The 19,388-nt window shown below is 48.5% G+C and overlaps 1 protein-coding gene across 1 annotated transcript; it reads left to right on the top strand.

Moving 5' to 3' along the window:
* The first annotated feature begins 621 nt into the window (after positions 1-621).
* On the top strand, positions 622-13,674 carry LOC136161861 (histone-lysine N-methyltransferase PRDM9-like). Its single transcript, XM_065926988.1, has 10 exons — positions 622-690; positions 1,094-1,217; positions 1,523-1,630; positions 5,760-5,809; positions 7,615-7,771; positions 8,599-8,700; positions 8,914-9,185; positions 9,768-9,835; positions 10,898-11,091; positions 12,761-13,674. Exons 1-10 carry the CDS (start codon positions 622-624, stop codon positions 13,672-13,674), a joined length of 2,058 nt encoding a protein of 685 aa, XP_065783060.1.
* Positions 13,675-19,388: the final 5,714 nt, after the last annotated feature.

The raw sequence follows: 19,388 nt of genomic DNA, 5'->3' as shown, positions 1-19,388 counted from the left end.
CTATTGGAGCCCTAAAATCCCTTAGTAAGAAACCCCCGATTTCCTCAGCCTCACAGACCCCAAGTTTTCTCACCGTGCGCATTCTACATCAGCCAAAAGATCCCCAGTCCCCTCTGACTGAGGACCCCAGCTACTTCAGCCCGTGGGACCCAGATCTCCTCAAGCCGAGCGACTTCTCCCTTAGACGTAGAACCTACGTTATGCCCAGATTTTTCTGAGTCCCCAGGAGGAGATCCTCAAAACCCTTCTTGGAGAAACATTCCCTCTGCTGCACTGGAACAGAGCCCTGATTTCAGCCTGACCCCAGTACAGCAGTTAGGGGTTTCCGGGTCTCCTCGAGAATCCCTCCGTCACCCACAGTCACATCCCTCCCACTGCCTTCCCTTAGAGGGGCTGAATTGTAGGGAACCAAAGAAACCAAATCTAGTTCATATTAGGCTGATCTGTCATACCTAGTCAGGATCCGTCCATCCCACGAATACCCTCACCCTGACTTTCCCCTCGCCTTCCTGCCCTGGACACTCCACCCAAGGCAGGCAGCTCAGGCTCTGGACAGTGGTCTGGGCTATCTCAGCACCTTCTTCTTCCACAGGCACCTTGGTCTTGAGCACTCCAATGGCCATGAGGCCGAACAGGTCTCCAGAGGAGAGCACTGAGGGAGATGCCGGGAGAACAGAGCGGAAGCCCACGGTGAGAGGTGGAGGCGGCAAAGCTGGGCTCAAAGCCAGCTCTATAGGAAAGACATGGCGTTGGTCCCTGAAGCACCACAGACTGCTTGCCTTGGCAGCTGAGTGAACGTCCCTGTGACTGTACACAGGATGGGAATACCTGGTCCTGTCTGAGATGGTGGGGTGGAGTGGGACAAAACAGGACACTAGCTTCTCAACTGCTCTGTGTCCAGGGAGAGCTAGGAAAATGCTCAGTTTGTTCAGTTAAGGAGGACACAGTCGGGAAGGAAAGTCTTCACCCCTCTCTCACACAGACCATCCAGGAGCTTCAGGCTACTCCCTGCACAAAAGGTGGAAGAGAAGTCTCAGCTCTAAGGTCTGACTTAGATTAGTAAATCACTGATGAAATCTATTATTTTCCTTAGGCCAAAGATGCTTTCAAAGACATCTCCGTATACTTCTCCAAGGAAGAATGGGAAGAGATGGGAGAATGGGAAAAAATCCGGTATAGGAATGTGAAAAGAAACTACGAAGCGCTGATTGCTATAGGTAACAGGAAGTGCTGGGCGCCTGTGAGCCTGGGAAACATGAAACAGGTCTTCACCCTCAGTGTTCACTTGGCCCGCTCTTAGGTGGCTTCACCTGCGCACAGCTCCCTTTTGTGTGGAGACTAACCTGGAGGAAATGTTTACAGTTCTGTACCAGAGGGAGGGTGACCTGCAGTGCAGAGCTCACCTCTTGCCTTGTTCTAGATTCTCCCAGCACATCCCACAGATTCCCTGACTCTGTGACACTTTCCATTGCTTCTATGCTTTGTTTCCCCTTCTTAGAACAAATGTTTTGCTTCTTTCCAGGTTTCAGAGCCACTCGACCAGATTTCATGCATCCCCGCAGGCAGGCCATCAAGCCCCAGGGAGATGACACTGAGGATTCTGATGAAGAATGGACACCAAGGCAGCAAGGTGAGAGGCCAGGAGGGTGTGGACGTGTCTTCCTGAAACCAGTCTGGGCTTAGGTCTCAACTACATCTCAGCCATTAGCAAGGAAAACATAATTTTCAGCATTCCCAAGTGGCTGTGGCTGAATATTGACATTAGCCTGAATGAAGATGAATGTATAGGCTTTCTAGTGTAATTCTCAAAAGTTTTATGGTTAATATTTATCATTATTTTTAAAAAGAATTATTTTTGCTAAACATTCTTAGTGAAAGGCAGTTAAAGATCCTTTAGAAATAAATTCACCAAACAGATTGGTTATTGGTTATTGGATTAAATCTCTTCAAAGAGGAAATGATTAACATATTATTTCAAGATACATTATGTATATATGTATATAAAATAAAACTCATGATCATCTTACCCTAAGGTTAAACTAATTCTTTATTTTGATTCTGGGAAAGGGTTTGAGAGAACTATTTATTCTCCATGATCTTTCCCACATTTCACTGACCAGAGATGGCATCAGGTAAATAAAATGAAGTACACTTATTATAAAATAGAGGTAAGCAGCTCACTTCCTCTTCTGCTGCTCAGTTTAGAAGAGTTAATCTGCCTAGACTGCAGAAAACAATTTAGATAGTTCTATGATTCTCCATCTATGGATTTCTGTTCTCCCAGATTTTAAAAAAATTACTTATTTAGTTTTGGCTGCACTGGGTCTTTGTTTCTGTGGACAGGCTTTCTCTGGCTGCGGTGACTGTCTTCTCGTTGCAGAGCACGTGTAGGCTCTGTAGTTTCTGACACACAGGCTCAGCTGCCCCGCAGAAAGTGGCATCTCCCTGGACCAGCCATCGAACCTGTGTCCTCTGCATTGGCAGGCAGATTCTCATCCACTGTGCACCAGGGACGTCCCTCTGTTCCCTGAGGTTATTAAAACTAGGGAAAGGGACATGAAAACCAAACATTTGGTTGTCTGCAAAGGTTTTGACATAAGGAGAGATTCTTAGGGAATACGTACGCCTCGGTTCACCATATGCCTGCTCGTCTTTATTTACCTTTTTAACAGTTTCTGAGTGTATGACACACCGCTGCTAACTATGTACACGTTAGTGTTAGTGGCCGCAGTGCTAATCGCTCAGTCATGGCTGACTCTGTGTCCCCATAGATTGGAGTCCACCAGGCTCCTCTGTCCATGGGATTCTCTAGGCAAGAATATTGGGGTGGGTTGCCATGTCCTGATCCAGGTGATCTTCCCAACGCAGGGATTGAGCCTGCATCTGTTGCATCTCCTGCATTGCAGGTGGACTTTTTACCCCTGAGCCACCGGGATTATATATACACATTGCTGTACAACAAATCTGTAGAAGTGTTACATCTTGTGTGACTGAAGCCCTAATCCACCGAGGAACAATTCTCCAATCCTTCCTCCTCATAGCCCTTGGCAACCACGATTATATTTTCTGTTTCCATGGATTTAATTTAGATACCTCAGAGAAGTGGAATCAGGCCATATTTGTCTTTTTTGATTGGTTCATTTCACTTAGTATAATATCATCAAGGCCCATCCATGATGTAGCATATGACAGAAATCTTTTTTAAGGCTTCAAAACATTCCGTTGTGTGCATGTGGATATAAGAGCTATAACATATATCTTATATATAATCTTTATCTTTTATCCACCAATGAACATATAGATTGCTCACACATCTTGCCCATTGGGAATAATGCGGCAATGACTATACATGTGCCCACTATTTACTCATTATCTTGCTTTCAATTTTTTACGGAAACCCACTCTTGAGTTGGATTGCTAGATCATACAGCACTTCTAATTTTCTGTGGAAACTCCATAGTCTTTTCTAGAAAGCTTGCAACATTTTATATTGCCAACAATAGTGTATAAGGGTGCCAATTTCTCCATATCCTTTCCAAACTTGTTATTGTCTTCTTATACATATTGCCCATCACAGAAGGTTTCAATTTGTATTTCCGTACCGATTAGTAATATTGAGAATCTTTCCATATATTTGTTGGCCATTGTGTTTTTTCTCTGGAGAATTGTCTATTCAATTCCTTCTCTCACTGTTAGTCAGCGCAGACTGCCATAACAAAACAGACTGCATTCCTTAAACCACAGAAATTTGTTTTCTTACAATGCTGGAACATGGAAATTTGATATCAAGGTGCCATCATGGTCAATCAGGTTTTCTTCCTGGCTTATAGGTAGCCTTCAAACTGGTGTATGTTTAATAACCCCTTATCAGATGCAGATTTTACAAATATTTTCTACCATCATGTCGGTGGCCTTTTCAACTCTGTTCAGTGTCCTTTGCTGCACAGAGGTTTTAAGATTAATCTCATTTGTCTATTTTTACTTTGCTACTAATACTTGTGAACTTGGCACCATATCTAAGAAATCATTGCTGATTCAATGTCCTGAAGCTTCACCCTTGTTTTCTTCTAAGAGTCTTATCAAGTCTTGCATAAATGTCTTTAATCCATTCTGAGTTGATTTTTCTTCAAGATGTAAGATGTTCATTATTTTGAATATGGTTATTTTGTTTCCCCAGCACCATTCATTACAGGGATTAAGCTTTCCCCATTATCTTGACACGCAAGATGAAGATCATTAGACCATGTATCCAAGAGTTGATTTCTGGCTATCTATTCTGTTCCATTGATTGACATATCTGTCTTTATGCCAGCCAGCTTCCTCAGTGGCTCAGCAGGTGAAGAATCTGCCTTCAGTGCAGGAGACACAGGAGATGTGGGTTCAATCCATGGGTTAAGAAGATCCCCTGGAGAAGGAAATGGCAACCCTGTCCAGTATTCTTGCCTGAGAAATCCCCTGGACAGAGGAGCCTGGAGGGCTACAGTCCAAAAGGTCACAGAAAGTCAAGAAGACTGAGCAGCTAAGCACACATGTTTTGCCAAATCCACACTCTTTTGTCTCCTGTACCTTTGTAGTATGTTCTGAAATCAGAGGCCTCCAGCTTTGCTGTTCTTTCTAAGATTGCTTTGCCAGTTTGGGGTGCTCTGAGATTCCGTGTTAACTGTTGGATGGATTTTCTATAGCTGAAAAAACTTCCATTGGGATTTTAATAGAAATTGCGTTGAATCTTTAAATTGCTTTGGGTAGTATGAACAGCTTAATAATATTAAGACTCTAAATCCATAAACATGAGACACCTATCGATTATTTATGTCAGATTCCTTTCAGCAATATTTTGTAGTTTTCAACATATAAGTCTTTCATCTCCTTAAGTTTATTCCTAATTGCTTCATTCTTCTCAATGCTATTATAAATAAGATTTTTTGTCCAGTGGCTAGGACTCCACACTCCCAATGCAGAGAACTTGCGTTCAGTCCCTAGTCAGGGAACTAGATCCCACCTGCCGCAACAAAAGTCCTGGAAAAAACAAAGAAATAAAAATAAATATATATTTTTTTTAATTTAGCTCTTGAATATAGCTTTAAAAAAATAAAAAATAAATAGTATTGTTTTCTTATTTTCCTTTGTGGAATGGTCATTCTTCATGCATGGAAAGATATTTGAGTGTTGATTTTGTACCGTGCAACTTTCTGTGCAGGTTTTTTGTGTATGTGGATTTAAAGATTTTTCTGCACATAAAACCATGCCCCTGTGAGCAGACATAATTTTACTTCTTTCTTTCCAAATGGAAGCCTTTTGTTTCCATTTCTAACCTACAGCACTGGCTAGGAGTTCTAATATTATGGTGAACAGAAATTTGATAACGGGCATCCTTGGCTTTTCTTCTTGATCTTTATCACTGATGACTATGATGTTAGAGGTAGACGTTCAATATATGACCTTTATTATATTGCAGTCACTTCCTCCTATTCCTACATTGTTGAGAACTTTTGTCATGAGAGACTATTAAATTTATTAGATATTTTATGAAAAGCAGATGAGGCACGGATGAAGTTTCATATATTTTTTTAATTTTAAGAAAACTATGTAATACTCCCAGTGGAACCATGGGAGTTGATGATACAGAAATCATTTTCCATTCCTCCTTTGGTAATCATTGTCTTTGTCACTCTCTGGCTTAGAATTATGTGTCCTTAATTAGAATACCCAGAGTTTGGAAACATTTACCAACCAAAACACTGATTCTCATTGTTTTTTAGGTAAACCTTCTTCGATGCCCTTCAGAGTGGAGCACAGTAAACACCAGAAAGTGAGTATTTCCCAAATCCTGTTGCCAAAATAACCTCCTCATGGATCGAGTCACAGGTGAGAATAGCAGAAAACACAGAGATCCTGGAGACCGCTGCCTTCCTGTCCTGAATCTTTAGCACAATGTCTGATATCATCACCATCTATGCAGTTAGTAAGAACAACAACAGTAGTAGGTTGTTCTGTTGTTACATTATTTTCATAATATATTAGACTTCAAGTATTTTATGTGAATAAACTTGCTTAAACCTTAAATCAATCCTACAGTACCTATAAGTAGGTATAGAGCTATCACCATTATAGATACCAAAAAAAAAAAAAAAAAGGTAAGAAACATTTCATTATAGACCTGAGACCACAGTATCACTGGAAGTGCATTCTAAACCAATGCACGTTCTCTAAACACCTTACAAACTGATTAAAACTTAAATAGTTCTATGAAGATTATTCATACATCTTTATATCATTCATCTGAGAGATGTTTTCAACCTCAGTTTTTTGTGCTTTGCTAGGGAGGGATATGCTAAGACATCTGACTAAGGGAAGCTTAAGGACATGCTGGGCAGTTTGTAGAGTGGACAGTCCAAGATGAAGAAGCTTAAAGATATGCTGGGCAGTTTGTAGAGTGGACAGTCCAAGATGAAGAAGAAGACAGGATCCCTACCTCAGAGCCTCCCACTCTAATATGAGGAAGCAACTTGCAACCCTGATAAGCCTCAGGTTTATGACTGAAAAGCAACAAATAAGAAAATAACAGAAGGACTTCACATAGATTACCTGCATTTGAGTAGAAACTCATCATCTGGGTATCATTTCAAATGCTCATTCTTGTAGGAGGGAGTAACAACTCCTTCCACTGAGCTCTAATTAGCAACTCTCCTGTTTGTAATCATTTGTTTAGCCTGCCCCTGTGTTGTGAGGTTTGAGTTTCTAGCCCACACCCATTAGTTCTCAGAAGTCCAGGCCCACCTCAAAGCCCCTAAGTGCCCCCTGAATGGTTCGTGAGTGAGTGACTCCACATTTAAGCATTCATCTAGGAGTAGAAAGGTCAAAGGATGCTGAAGATAGTATCTGTGAGCTGCACTTGAAATATAGTGGCAGTTTAGGGAATAAATTGATACGTAAGGGATGTACGTTCACGTTCTTACTGTATTAAATACTTCACACAACAATTTGTTGAAGGTTATTAAATTTCATGTCCACTATAATATTAAGAATTAGCCTGTATACCAATTCATGGATCAGGAAACTGAGTAGAACCAGCTAGTCATACAGCCTTGTTCGAGGAGAATTGACGAGACCGGCTACTTTAATTCCAAACATTGTCGCTAGGACATGGCAACCTGTAGCTTTCATCTCATTTTCTTTCTTGTCTAAATATGTGTCTGCCGATCGTCTTTTCTCTTCTTAATCTCACTGCTTTGTCACCTTGTTTTCCACATGTGTTTTGTCCCCTCTGTAATTTTCCATTCGTCCTCGTCCATCAAAGGGCCACTATTAAGAGAAACCCTCAGGATCTCTCTACCAGCCCTTACCCTCTTCTTTCCCTGGCCTCCAGCTTTTCTCCCTGCCTTGCTCTCACTTTTATGCAGAAAGTTGAAGGGGAAGAACCTTAAGATATGAATTCTAGTTTTGATTCACTATCCACCTAGTTCCTTATTTTACACTCCAGTGTTCAGACCCCCTCCCCCATATCAGGTATTTCCAAGAATTGTCAAAGTATTAACTAAAGTCATGCATGTGAAAACACTTCATAAAGTCCTAAAGAACTAAAGAAATGCATGTTGTCTTTTACTCACATTGAAGAGAATGTCCAGGGCACCATTAAGTAATGAATCTAGTTTGAAGGAATTGCCGGGAGCAGCAGAATCGCTGAAGACAAGTGGCTCCAAGCAGGCTCAGAATCCAGTGCCCCATCACAGAAAAGCAAGGACCCCTGGACGGCACCCCAGACAAAAAGTCGGTAAGAGAAATTTGGGGAGTTCCTCTAATTAGTTCCTCTAATTCCTGTAGAAAAACTAATAAGCATGGCCTAGGTGTGTGGCAGGGACTTTGGGTAGGCGGGGTTTAAGCTGGACTGATCTGAGACATGAAGTTAGCACTGGGGCCTTGGGAAAATCTTATACAATTTCTGAGATCCTGAATGCTATCTGTAAAGTGAGGATAAGGATACATGACTCATACAGTGCCTGAAAACCTTACATTAAATGCAAAAGTCTGACACCTACAAGTAGTTCAATAAATGCAACTGTGATAAGAGGAACCATGCTTTGTTAGTGTTCATGCCCAGAACTCTGCTCAGTGCCTTACTTGTCATGTGCGCTTAACACATATTTTCTGAGTAGATGTTTCAATGAACTATTACCTAAGTAGGAAGGTTGGGAAGTTAAACCTACTAATGGGAAGTGCAGGAAGCTATCACTGAACTGGGCATCTGTGGTCAGTGGCGCCTCAGTCTCTTGAAACTGTATTTAAAGGGAGAAGAAAGAAAACATAGAGAAGGGACTCCCTGGTGGTTAAGAGGTTAAGACTCCACGCTTCCACTGCAGGAGGTGTGAGTTCCATTCCTGGTCAGGGAACTAAGATCCCACAAGCCATGCAGTGTGGCCGAGAAATAAATACTGGAACATGAAAACATAAAATTACGAAAGTAAAAGTTTGAAAAATACATATAAGAAAATTTTAACAAAGTGTAGAGATGGACAGGTAGGAGATCTCACACTTTCTGATAAAATGGGACTAACTCCACAGACCCCACCAGCCTTGCTTAGCTTCTGTTCTCCATCTTAGAACTCAGAAGAAAGGAGACTGGAGTGAAGAGGTACAGTCTACGGGAAAGAAAGGGCCACGTGTACCAAGAGGTCAGCGAGCCCCAGGATGACGACTACCTCTGTGAGTGACCCCGCTGGCCCACTCACGGAGAAGGGGCAATGAGGCCTTGGTCCACTAACCTCACCTCACCATTTGGTCCCCTGGCCATCCCCTTCCTCTATGACTTGGGGTGCAGGATCGAGGCCAAATGCCATGAATGCCCTAGTTCTTTATGAAGGTCTTTACGACCAGAAACATCACTGTACCTCCTCTCATCCCTGTTCTCACCTCCAGATTGTGAGGAGTGTCAGAACTTCTTCATCGACAGCTGTGCTGCCCATGGGCCCCCAACATTTGTAAAGGACTGTGCAGTGGAAAAGGGGCTTGCCAACCGCTCAGTCCTCACGCTGCCCCCTGGGTTAAGCATCAGACTGTCGGGCATCCCTGACGCTGGGCTTGGAGTGTGGAACGAGGCGTCCGATCTGCCGCTGGGCCTGCACTTTGGCCCCTATGAGGGCCAGATCACAGACGATGAAGAGGCCGCCAACAGTGGATACGCCTGGCTGGTGAGAAGCACCCGTTTCCCTGTCCTCTGGCCTCTAATCACTTGTACGTGGTGGTGGGTTTTTCATGTCTACATATGAGGATGCAGATGGTGATAACATGGTCGGCAATGACACAGTCAGCCCTGTGTACTGTGTGCCGTGGGCGTGAACACAGGACTTCCATCTAAATGTCAGAGGAGAGGTGGGAACACAGTGTACAGACACTCTGGACCTCTATCTAAATGTCAGAGGAGAGGTGGGAACACAGTGTACAGACACTCAGGTCCTCTATCTAAAGGTCAGAGGAGACGTGGGAACACAGTCTACAGACACTTAGACCTCTCTCTAAGGTCAGAGGAGAGGTGGGAGCACAGTGTACAGACACACAGAAGTGACTCCTCCCTTGTGGAGCCCTTGCCTTCAATGAACCAAGAGACTCAGACATGGAATAATGAGTAAGGAGCTTACCGTGTGGTCCGACAGGCAGTTGAATCCATGCAGGCTGAAAAGCACCAATGACTACACAGGGAAATAGCTCTTCTATTGCTCCCTACACACACACAAAAAAAGAGGAAAGCTTGTAACTCTTTCTCTGACACCCAGATCACCAAAGGGAGGAACTGCTATGAGTATGTGGATGGAAAGGACACGTCTTGGGCCAACTGGATGAGGTGAGTGCAGTGAGTCTGCAGTGTGTAGACACTGAGACTCCCTCCATCCCACGCCCCTGTCCTTCTCAACCCGGCTCCCTCAAAAGCTTTCTCATCTTCCTTCCTCTTTTCCCTCAATACCATACTCTTTCATTTCAAAACACACTGGAAAGAAGGAAATAATAATTTGGCATGTGCCGTCAAGATACAAGTCTATATGCTGAACAAAACTGGTCGACTTGAAAACAACTTGAAGAGTTTAGATTCACCAGGGACACTTTAACTCACTTAATGGACACTTATCATGCCCTTTATGTTTCAGTTTAGACAGTGAACTTCGGTACTGAAGCAGTCACACAACCCATGTCCTTTTGGAGAACATACTGCAAACAGACATTGCCCAATTGATTTTAGGAGCAGTAACCTTACTTTTTCTATCTTTGAGTAACTGCACACGCCAGGATGACCTAACACAGAAGACCTTGACTCTCTGCGGGCAACAACCTCCTCAGGCTTGGTTCCAGTGAGAAGTGGGACCTGAGGCCTGGGAAGGAATGGGGGGCAGCTTGGCCCTGAGCAGCCTCTGAGGGCCTCTCCTTTCATCAGGGCAGGCAGACAGTGAACACACTATTACTGTTCCGTGTCTAAAGCTATATCAGAGCTCTCTCCAAGTTTCCGTGGGAGGGGGTGGGCAAGCAAATAGGACACTGGATACACGTGGGGAGATGGGAGAAAGCCTCGGGAGAGAAGGCAGGCTGGTGTGAGTGCTGAGGGCTGCGTGTTAGCCAAGAAGCACCAAGCCCTGTGGATGAAAGAGAACTTAATTCAGAGTTTAGAGGAGCTGGAGGTCACCAGCCTCACGGACAGTCCAGGTGGAGATGAGTCTGGAACTGGGCTCCGGAAAATGGCTACTTAGGTAAGGAGAAAAAAGCATGGGAATTCACATGGCCTGGTCGAAGGAGTGAACAGAAGGTCCACATGAGGGGCGGCCTCAGAGGCGGAAGGCAAGGAGCTGGGCATGGGCGGACAGTGGAGGGCACTCATCACCTGAGGTTTCCTTCCCTTTCCCGGCCTCGACCCCAGGTATGTGAACTGTGCCCGGGACGACGAGGAGCAGAACCTGGTGGCTGTCCAGTATCATGGGCAGATCTTCTACCGAACCTGCCGGGTGGTCAGGCCGGGCTGTGAGCTGCTGGTCTGGTACGGGGACGAGTATGGTCAGGACCTTGGCATCAAGCGGAACAGCAGGGGGAAGAGTGAGCTCGCGACCGGGAGAGGTGAGTGTCTCCCCTCTTCCAGCACCCCACCCCATCCTGGGAGCCTCCGTGGTCCGATTTCGAAGCAGAGGACAGTCCAGTCCAAAGTCAGTTGACTTGCAATTAAAATGCCTCAGAATTTCATTCTTTTTATATGACTATTAGGAGAAATTTTATATTGAAAATGTTAGTTCTAATTTTAAATATTTCATGCAAAAAAATGTGCAACATCACCTTCTGCTAAAAGGCTGAGAAGCAAAAAGCAACATTTCTAGCACCTACCAGCTCTCTGCCCTTTATTTGTTTCTGCTTCATTTCCTCCCATTTCTAAGCGACACGTGTACAGAGATGCGGATTCAGTTACTGTTCCAGTCTGTTGTCATGTGAGTTCACGCTCTGTGCCAGACGGGGCTCCACGCACCGAAATAAACAGAACCACTGCCCTGGGGCAGCAGGGGCTTCATACCAGACAGGGGCTGGTGCTGAGGAAAACCAGCGCAGGGAACGTGCCTGGTCAGCGTGAGCAGAGGGTGGGGTGCGGTGCAGGACGGTGCGGCAGGGTCTCTGCAGAGATAAGACCTGCCGGGAAGGATTCCAGGCAGGGGAGCAGCCCGTGCCGCAGCCCCAGGACCGGGAAGCGAGGCCATGCCAGGGGTCGCGGGAGGAAGCACAGAGGGAGAGGAAGGAGGCTGGACGGGACACGGAAGCCTCAGGGCCTGTGTCCACGTGCAGGCCCCAGGGGTCCTCCTGGGTGACACAGAACAACCGCCAGGCTATCAGCTGCAAGCAGCATGTTCTCTGTGCTAAGACGATGCTTTGGTTCACTTTTGGGAAGAGACAGCAGCGGGGTGTCCCCTCAGAGATCAGTTCATTGCCAGACATGAGGGGAGAGTGGGCTGGCTGAGATGCTTGGGAGTGAGGGTGTGAAGGGTCTGACTGGACATGTATTTTTAAACAGGGATTCCTAGTGCATGTTAAGTGGATTAAGCCTGAATGAAATAAAAAAGGTATGAGTACTGGTGAGACTATAGAAAGGATATGCCTTTATTTTATGATTTATGGGAAACTGAGAGAGGAGCAATTTGTGAACCAGTTTGGGCAGCAGGAGCCAGACCTGTAGTCAGTGGGACCTGGGCCGCTCGGTCTCATCCAGTCTCAAACCCACTTCCTCCAGAGATCGACACAAAGGCTGTTCTTTGAACAAGGAGCCACAAAGTCAGATTTAGCCACACCTGCTCTAACCACCCCCTGTGCTGCCTCCCATATGCAGAGAGCTCCAGGCCAGGCACCCCTAACTTAATAGACCCTTTCCCCTCACAGTAAGACTCTCAGGAGATTCCACCTAAGTCATCAACTCTTATCCCTCAGTAGGGTAAATACCTGGGGCCACTGTGATGTGACATTTCAGACACTTACACGCAGGGAAAGTCCCTGCAGATCCATCTCTTTCACTAGAGACGCTGCCTCTGATGCAGCTGGAAGGTCCCTATCTGGGTGATATGTAGAAAAGGCCCTTGACACCCGCTTCCTGGGTTTCTGTAGATGTAGAGAATAACAGTGGAATGGAAGAGTGGACTGTAAAGGCACTTGATGGGAGACAGATTGTGCACTGTCAACACTTAGATGATGAGTGGGGAGGGCCTGACCACAGCAAACCAGCTACCTGACCAAAAGCTTCCTCTTTCAGCAGAACCGATGTCCAAGATCCACCCATGTGCTTCCTGCTCTCTGGCCTTCTCCAGCCAGAAATTCCTCAGCCAACACATCCAACGTAGTCACTCCTCTCAGACCCTCCTGAGACTATCTGAAAGAGACCGCCTCCAACCAGAGGATCCCTGCCCAGGTAGTCAAAATCAGAGATATTCCAATCCACACAGCCCGAGCGACAAATCTGAGGGTCAGGAGGCCAAGGACAGGCCCCAACAATTGCTGAAAAGCGTAAGGCTGAAGAGGATTTCAAGGGCCTCTTCCTACTCACCCGGAGGACAAATGGGGGGTTCTGGGGTGCATGAGAGAATGACAGACGAGCCCAGCACAAGCCAGAAACTGAATCCAGAGGACACAGGCACATTGCTCACGGGGGCAGGGGTCTCAGGGATTATGAGGGTCACATGCGGAGAGTGTTGGCAAGGCTCCAAGGACAGGTCAAGTCTCATCACACACGAGAGGACACACACAGTGGAGAAGCCCTATGTTTGTGGGGAGTGTGGGAGAGGCTTCCATCGGAAGTCCCATCTCATCACACACCAGAGGACACACACAGGGGAGAAGCCCTATGTTTGCGGGGAGTGTGGGCGAAGCTTCAGTCAGAAGTCAGTCCTCATCACACACCAGAGGATACACACAGGGGAGAAGCCCTATGTTTGCAGGGACTGTGGGCGAAGCTTCAGTGATAAGTCAAATCTCATCTCACACAAGAGGACACACACAGGGGAGAAGCCGTTTGTTTGCAGGGAGTGTGGGCGAAGCTTCAGTCATAAGTCAGCCCTCATCAGACACCAGAGGATACACACAGGGGAGAAGCCCTATGTTTGCAGGGAGTGTGGGCGAAGCTTCTGTCAGAAATCAACCCTCATCAGACACCAGAGGACACACACAGGGTAGAAGCCCTATGTTTGCAGGGAGTGTGGGCGAAGCTTCAGTCGGAAGTTCCTCCTCATCACCCACCAGAGGACACACACAGGGGAGAAGCCCTATGTTTGCAGGGAGTGTGGGCGATGCTTCAGTCATAAGTCAGTCCTCATCACACACAAGAGGATACACACAGGGGAGAAGCCCTATGTTTGCAGGGAGTGTGGGCGATGCTTCAGTCATAAGTCAGTCCTCATCACACACAAGAGGATACACACAGGGGAGAAGCCCTATGTTTGTGGGGAGTGTGGGCGAAGCTTCAGTCATAAGGCCAATCTCATCTCACACAAGAGGATACACACAGGGGAGAAGCCCTATGATTGCGGGGAGTGTGGGCGAAGCTTCTGTCAGAAATCAACCCTCATCAGACACCAGAGGACACACACAAGGTAGAAGCCCTATGTTTGCAGGGAGCGTGGGCAAAGCTTCAGTCAGAAGACCCATCTCATCTCACACAAGAGAACACACACAGGGGAGAAGCCCTATGTTTGCGGTGAGTGTGGGCAAAGCTTCATTCAGAAGTCAGATTTCATCAGACAGCAGAGGACACACACAGGGGAGAAGCCCTATGTTTGCAGGGAGTGTGGGCAAAGCTTCAGTCACAAGTCCGTCCTCATCAGACACCAGAGGACACACACGGGGGAGAAGCCCTGTTTGCAGGAAGTGTGAGTGAGTCATGAGCAACAAACCACACCTTAGCCACAGGAGGATTTCTGCAGCCACCCCATGCCTCAACTTTAAGGGCGCCTCAGAGGAGGCCTGTGACCCGTTACTGTCCCCACGTGTATGAGGAGAGAATTCCCAGGTGGTCCAGGGATCAAAACTCCAATGCAGAGACCCACGTTCAATACCTGGTTGGGGAACTAGCTCCCACATGCTGCAACTAAGACACAGCACAGCCGTATAAATAAATATATAATAAATATTTTAAAGAAAGAGTGTGATAAGCACAGAATTATTTCTTAAATAGACCTTCCACTTTCATGACAGGAGAGGAGGGATATAAACCGCAGAGGGTTCCTTAGGTGTTCTGGAGATGTTCCTGCCAATTGCCTTCGTGGTTTTTTAGGTCTCCTCTTCTAATAAATTTTGTCTCCAAACAAATCTGGATCCCAGACTATGTACTCATTCCCCCCTTAACACTGACAGCAGTGGGGTCCAGTTAGTTGAACCCCTGGGAAGGCATAATTCTGGAGCCAACTAAGTTAGGTCACTGGACAGTCAATCCTGGGTCCAGGGAGAGGAATGCAGAGTGGAATCAGAATCACCAGGGAAGGGAATTCCCAGCCTCCTGGGAAGTGTGGCCTCTCCTCCTTATAGACCCCGGCTCTCCTTTGGCCTCTCCTGGTGACCCTCTGCTTCCCTCTGACTTTTGTAGCCGCAAAGGTGAAGGCCACATGCGTGTGTGTGTGTGCTCGCGAGCCTGACTCAGCATGGGCCGACTGGTCTCTGCCGCTCCCTCGGGGTCATCACAGCATCTGGACTCCAGATGCGACCACAGGGGTCCAGGTCTCAGCCCTGCCCCCAGCAGCTGCTAAGCTGGGGCAAGATGCTCAACCTCTCTGTGTCTCTATTCTCATCTGTGATACGGCGTGGGAGCACCAGCATTTTGGCCTGATGCGTCAGCACAGGCACAATCTGGCAGAGGCTGGCTGAGAACGCAAGCCCCGCCTTTGCTGTCCTTTGTGTTTTTGTCCTTAATATTTTTTATTTTTTAATAGAAGGATAATTGCTTTACAGAATTTGTTTCTTGCATGTCCTCCAGCCCCCACACCGTCCAGGTCTTCAGAGCTAGACGAAGAAGGGGCTGTTTAGGCACTAGGATGCCCTGATGAGGGGGTGTGAGGTCAGGGGTGCTAAGGGAAGGTGACCTCCCTTCCCACCCCTGCCGTTCCTGCTGAGCTGGGCAGCCCCAGGGCCCCTCCACAGACAGGCAGGGCCCACAGTCGTCCCCCTGCCGAGCACAGAGCCTGGAGCCGCGTTTGCAGGAAATCCCCGTCCGGCCCCCATCCCACTCCCACACGGAGGGTCCTTGAAGCCCACACCGCGGCTTCTCTATGCATGGGCCTCGTACATGTGCCTGAGCGCTCTGGTCAACGCTGTCGCGACCTTGAAACTCTTAACCATGGAATAGTTCATCCTTACACTTCCCTTTCATGAGTGAAGTCTGATGGGCCCTGGGGTGCGCTGTGAGCAGAGCAGATGCTCACACAGCACGGGTCCCGGGGTGACCAGGCTGCACGAGGGGACAAGGTGGACACAAAGCCCCCCACCCTGGGTGAGTGAGGGTGGGGACTGCACCAGGAAGCCACGCTTGCTCAGACCCGGAACCTAGCTCCAACACAGAGTGGGTGCAATGGCGTTCTTAAGGTCGACCACACCCTCCCCTCTGTGAATGACCTCTGCCCTGGCCTGATCCTTCCAGAAGGGGTTCAGGTGGCTGAAGTCCGCCCAGCCACCAGAAGACACCAAGGGGAGAGTGGGCCACGGGGCGGGGGGCGGAGGGTGCGAGCCCCAGGACTCGGGGCAACGGCCCTCAGTTCCCTCCGTGTCCCAGGCTTGTGAAGCGACTCTACATGAACCATGTCAGTGATAACCACCCACTATTATTTTCCGGTTTCTATGCTTTCTTAAAGGAACGTGTTTGTCTGTGGCTTGGTTTCCCTACAGGAAGGGAAGCCACGTAAACTCCCCATCTTCTGTGGCTTCAGGCCGGGGCCACGGGAGGGAGAGTTAGGGGTGGTGTAGGCAGAGGGGCTTCAACTGAAAGTGGTGGGGACCCAGAAACCTGCAGGGGCTTCTCACCTGCACCTCCCACCAGAGCTGGGCCTGGAATCCCCGGGAAGGCTGAGCAGGTCAGAGCTTCTACCTCCACTCTCATCTGTTCCCCTCCCCTCAAGAAGCTGACTCCTGGGGCCATCCCATAACACGCCCAATCCCCCCATCACCCACAGCGCCACACAGGCCCTCCCTCACAGACGTGGGATGACCTGGATGGTGGCAGGGATGCTGTGTGACCCCAGAGCTGGGGGTCTCAGCTGACCTTGAGCAAGTTGGTTGGTGCATTACACAGCCTCCCAGCCCAGGGAGCTGCCAGCAGCCACAAGCCGTGATCTGAAGAGGAGCTGGGAGATGGGGAGTGGGGATGCGAGCTCTTGGAGGTCCCGTCCTGTCCCCAGGACAGCGGCCAGGCCACACCTGACACCGTGACTGCCCTGCCCGGGCACACAGGGCGCCAGCAGTCATGGTGCGGACAGCCAGCTGCCTCCGCAGCACGCTCCACCCTGACCACAGCGGCCCCGTGGCTGTACCAGCCCCGCCTGCGCGCGGCTCTGCTTGGCTGTCAGGGCTCGGGGACCCTGGGTGAGTCGGTGAGGGCAGAGCTCCAGAGGCCAAGCCTGTCTTCAGCCACCAGCCCTGCCCTGTTTACGGGACTCATGAGCCCAGCCAGTATCTGAAGCCAAGATGCCTTTGGGAGAATGACACCACAGACGCTGACCTCAGAGCTCAGACTCCTGAAAACTTACTAAACAGGTTATTTTTAGTCTTTTTGTAACAGGGGGATGTTGGCAGGAACCGTGGAGGGAAATGACTCCCTTGGTGGTGTTGTGGTTTAGAATCCACTTGCCAATGCAGGAGACACGGGTTCAATCCCTGATCTGGGAAGACCCCACCTGCCGTGGAGCAAAAAGTCCTTTCACAACTACTGCAGCCCAAGAGCCTCGAGTCTCTGCTTCCCAACCAGAACAGCCAACACAGGGAGAAGTTCAGCACAGAAACGAGAGAGCAGCCCCCATGCCCTACAACAAGAGAAAAGCCCGCACAGCAGCGAACACCCAGCACAGCCAAATATAAATAACTAATCTTTTTTTAAGTAGGAGATCGCAGCATTCTCTGCTGATCCAGAGGCTAGGACTCTGAGCTCCCAGCACAGGAGGCCACGTTCAATCCCTGGTCAGGGCACTAGATCCCATATGCTGCAACTGAAGGCCCTGCATGCCACAGCTCAGACCCAGCGCAGCCAATCAAATGAATACTTAAAAGTAGGAGGCTCTTCATCTGTCACCATAGAAAACTGCAACATTTTAGGAAAAGAAAAAAAAAAAAGATTTTATTTTGCAAGTGCTCATGGTTCATTGCAAAAATTTGCTCATAATATGCAGCTGTTTGAAAAAAAGAAATTTAGAAAATACAAAAACTAAAACTCACCCATAAATGTGTGGGGAACATCAATTACTGCAGTATCCGGCCACCACACACGGGAACATACGTCCGTGTTTTTCTTCTGCAAAGAAGCTTTCAGCCTCAACCCTCCTTCGCACCAGCATTTGCTCTGCTCACCGAGAAGACTGCTCTTTGGCCTCGTGACCGGGGGGCTTTCTGTTGAACTCAGGGAGGTGGTGGAGTAGGGCTGTGCGGTTGGGGGCACCGTCTGGCCTGCAGTGAGGAGAGAAGCAACAGTGCTCCCCCTCTGGGTCCAGCAACTCTAGGAGCCTCGGGGAGCCGCCCGGGAAGAAACCTCTCAAACACCTTCCTTGCAGTCTCCAGAGTTACGCACATCCCACGTCTCGGGGTTCAGTTGGGGGTTAACAAGTCCTCGCTTGTTGGACAGAAAAGTGTTTCCACAGAGAATCTGCCCAGATCTTGGCCTAGTTTGGTTCTCTCATTGGACATGGAAAGTGTTTCCACAGAGAATCTGCCTGGATCTCGGCCTCGGTTGGTAGAGATGTAACAGGCAGTACGTTCAGGGCTCAGGGAAGCTAGTTCTGAAGCTCTCTGGGTTTAGGGCTACAGCGCCTCCTCACCTCCACCCCTTCCACGGTCATGGAGCCTTCTGTTCCAGAGGAAGGAGTTTGGCAACATCAGTCACAAAGAGACATACTGAAGAGGAGAAAGGCCACGGCATGCGGGGCTGGGTGTTCCTGGGGGAGCAGAGGGGCCTTGGACACTCCATGCTGGACCCCTCTCCCACCGGCTTCTCCTTCTTCTCGCCGGGCATGCAGCTTTCACCTCCGGGGTGCCCGCCAGTGAGGGGCTCCCAGGACACCAAGCTGGGGTTGGCGATGGGGGAGCTGGATGCCAGGGAACCCGAGACCCCGCAGCAGGTCAGGACACTGTGGACGAGGGCCGGCCTCACTGACCGGTTAGGCCCTGTGCATTCGGGACACCCTCTCTGGAACCTAGGTGGAGGTGCTGCTGCCCCCACTGCCCACCTGCGTCTCAGGAGGTGGAAGAGACTAGGTTGTCCTTCCCACCTCCTGCCCAGAGAATGACACAGGCCAGTTCCCAAAAGTGGGAGCAGGGTGGGCAGAGTGAGTCTTGGGTCTCACAGGGTCCATGTGAAGAGGTGTTTACTGCTCCCTTGATCCCTCTTGGTTGGTTCCCCTTCTGTGTTGCCTTCACACCAGATCTCGCAAGGACGAGGCAGTCCAGGTGCCCACAGCATCACTCGCCCAGGTGCTGACAACCCTCCTTATTTATTATGGGAAGGGAGACAGGGTAGCTGGTGTGACGCTCCCCTGGACCAGAGAAAACACCTCCTCGGCTGTGTCTCTTCTACCCCTGAGACCCAGGTGGGCATTGGGGGCAGAGCACCTCCAGCTGGGGTCTGGAGAGGCTGTCCTGAATGGACAGGGCTAACTGTCCATTGTGGCTTCATGGGGTATGGGCAAGAGGGGCTCGAACTC

Source organism: Muntiacus reevesi, chromosome 2 (genome assembly GCF_963930625.1).
Source record: "Muntiacus reevesi chromosome 2, mMunRee1.1, whole genome shotgun sequence".
NCBI classification, from domain to species: Eukaryota; Metazoa; Chordata; class Mammalia; order Artiodactyla; family Cervidae; genus Muntiacus; species Muntiacus reevesi.
Note: the sequence above shows the minus strand (reverse complement) of the source record. Positions and strands in the feature narration are given on the sequence as shown.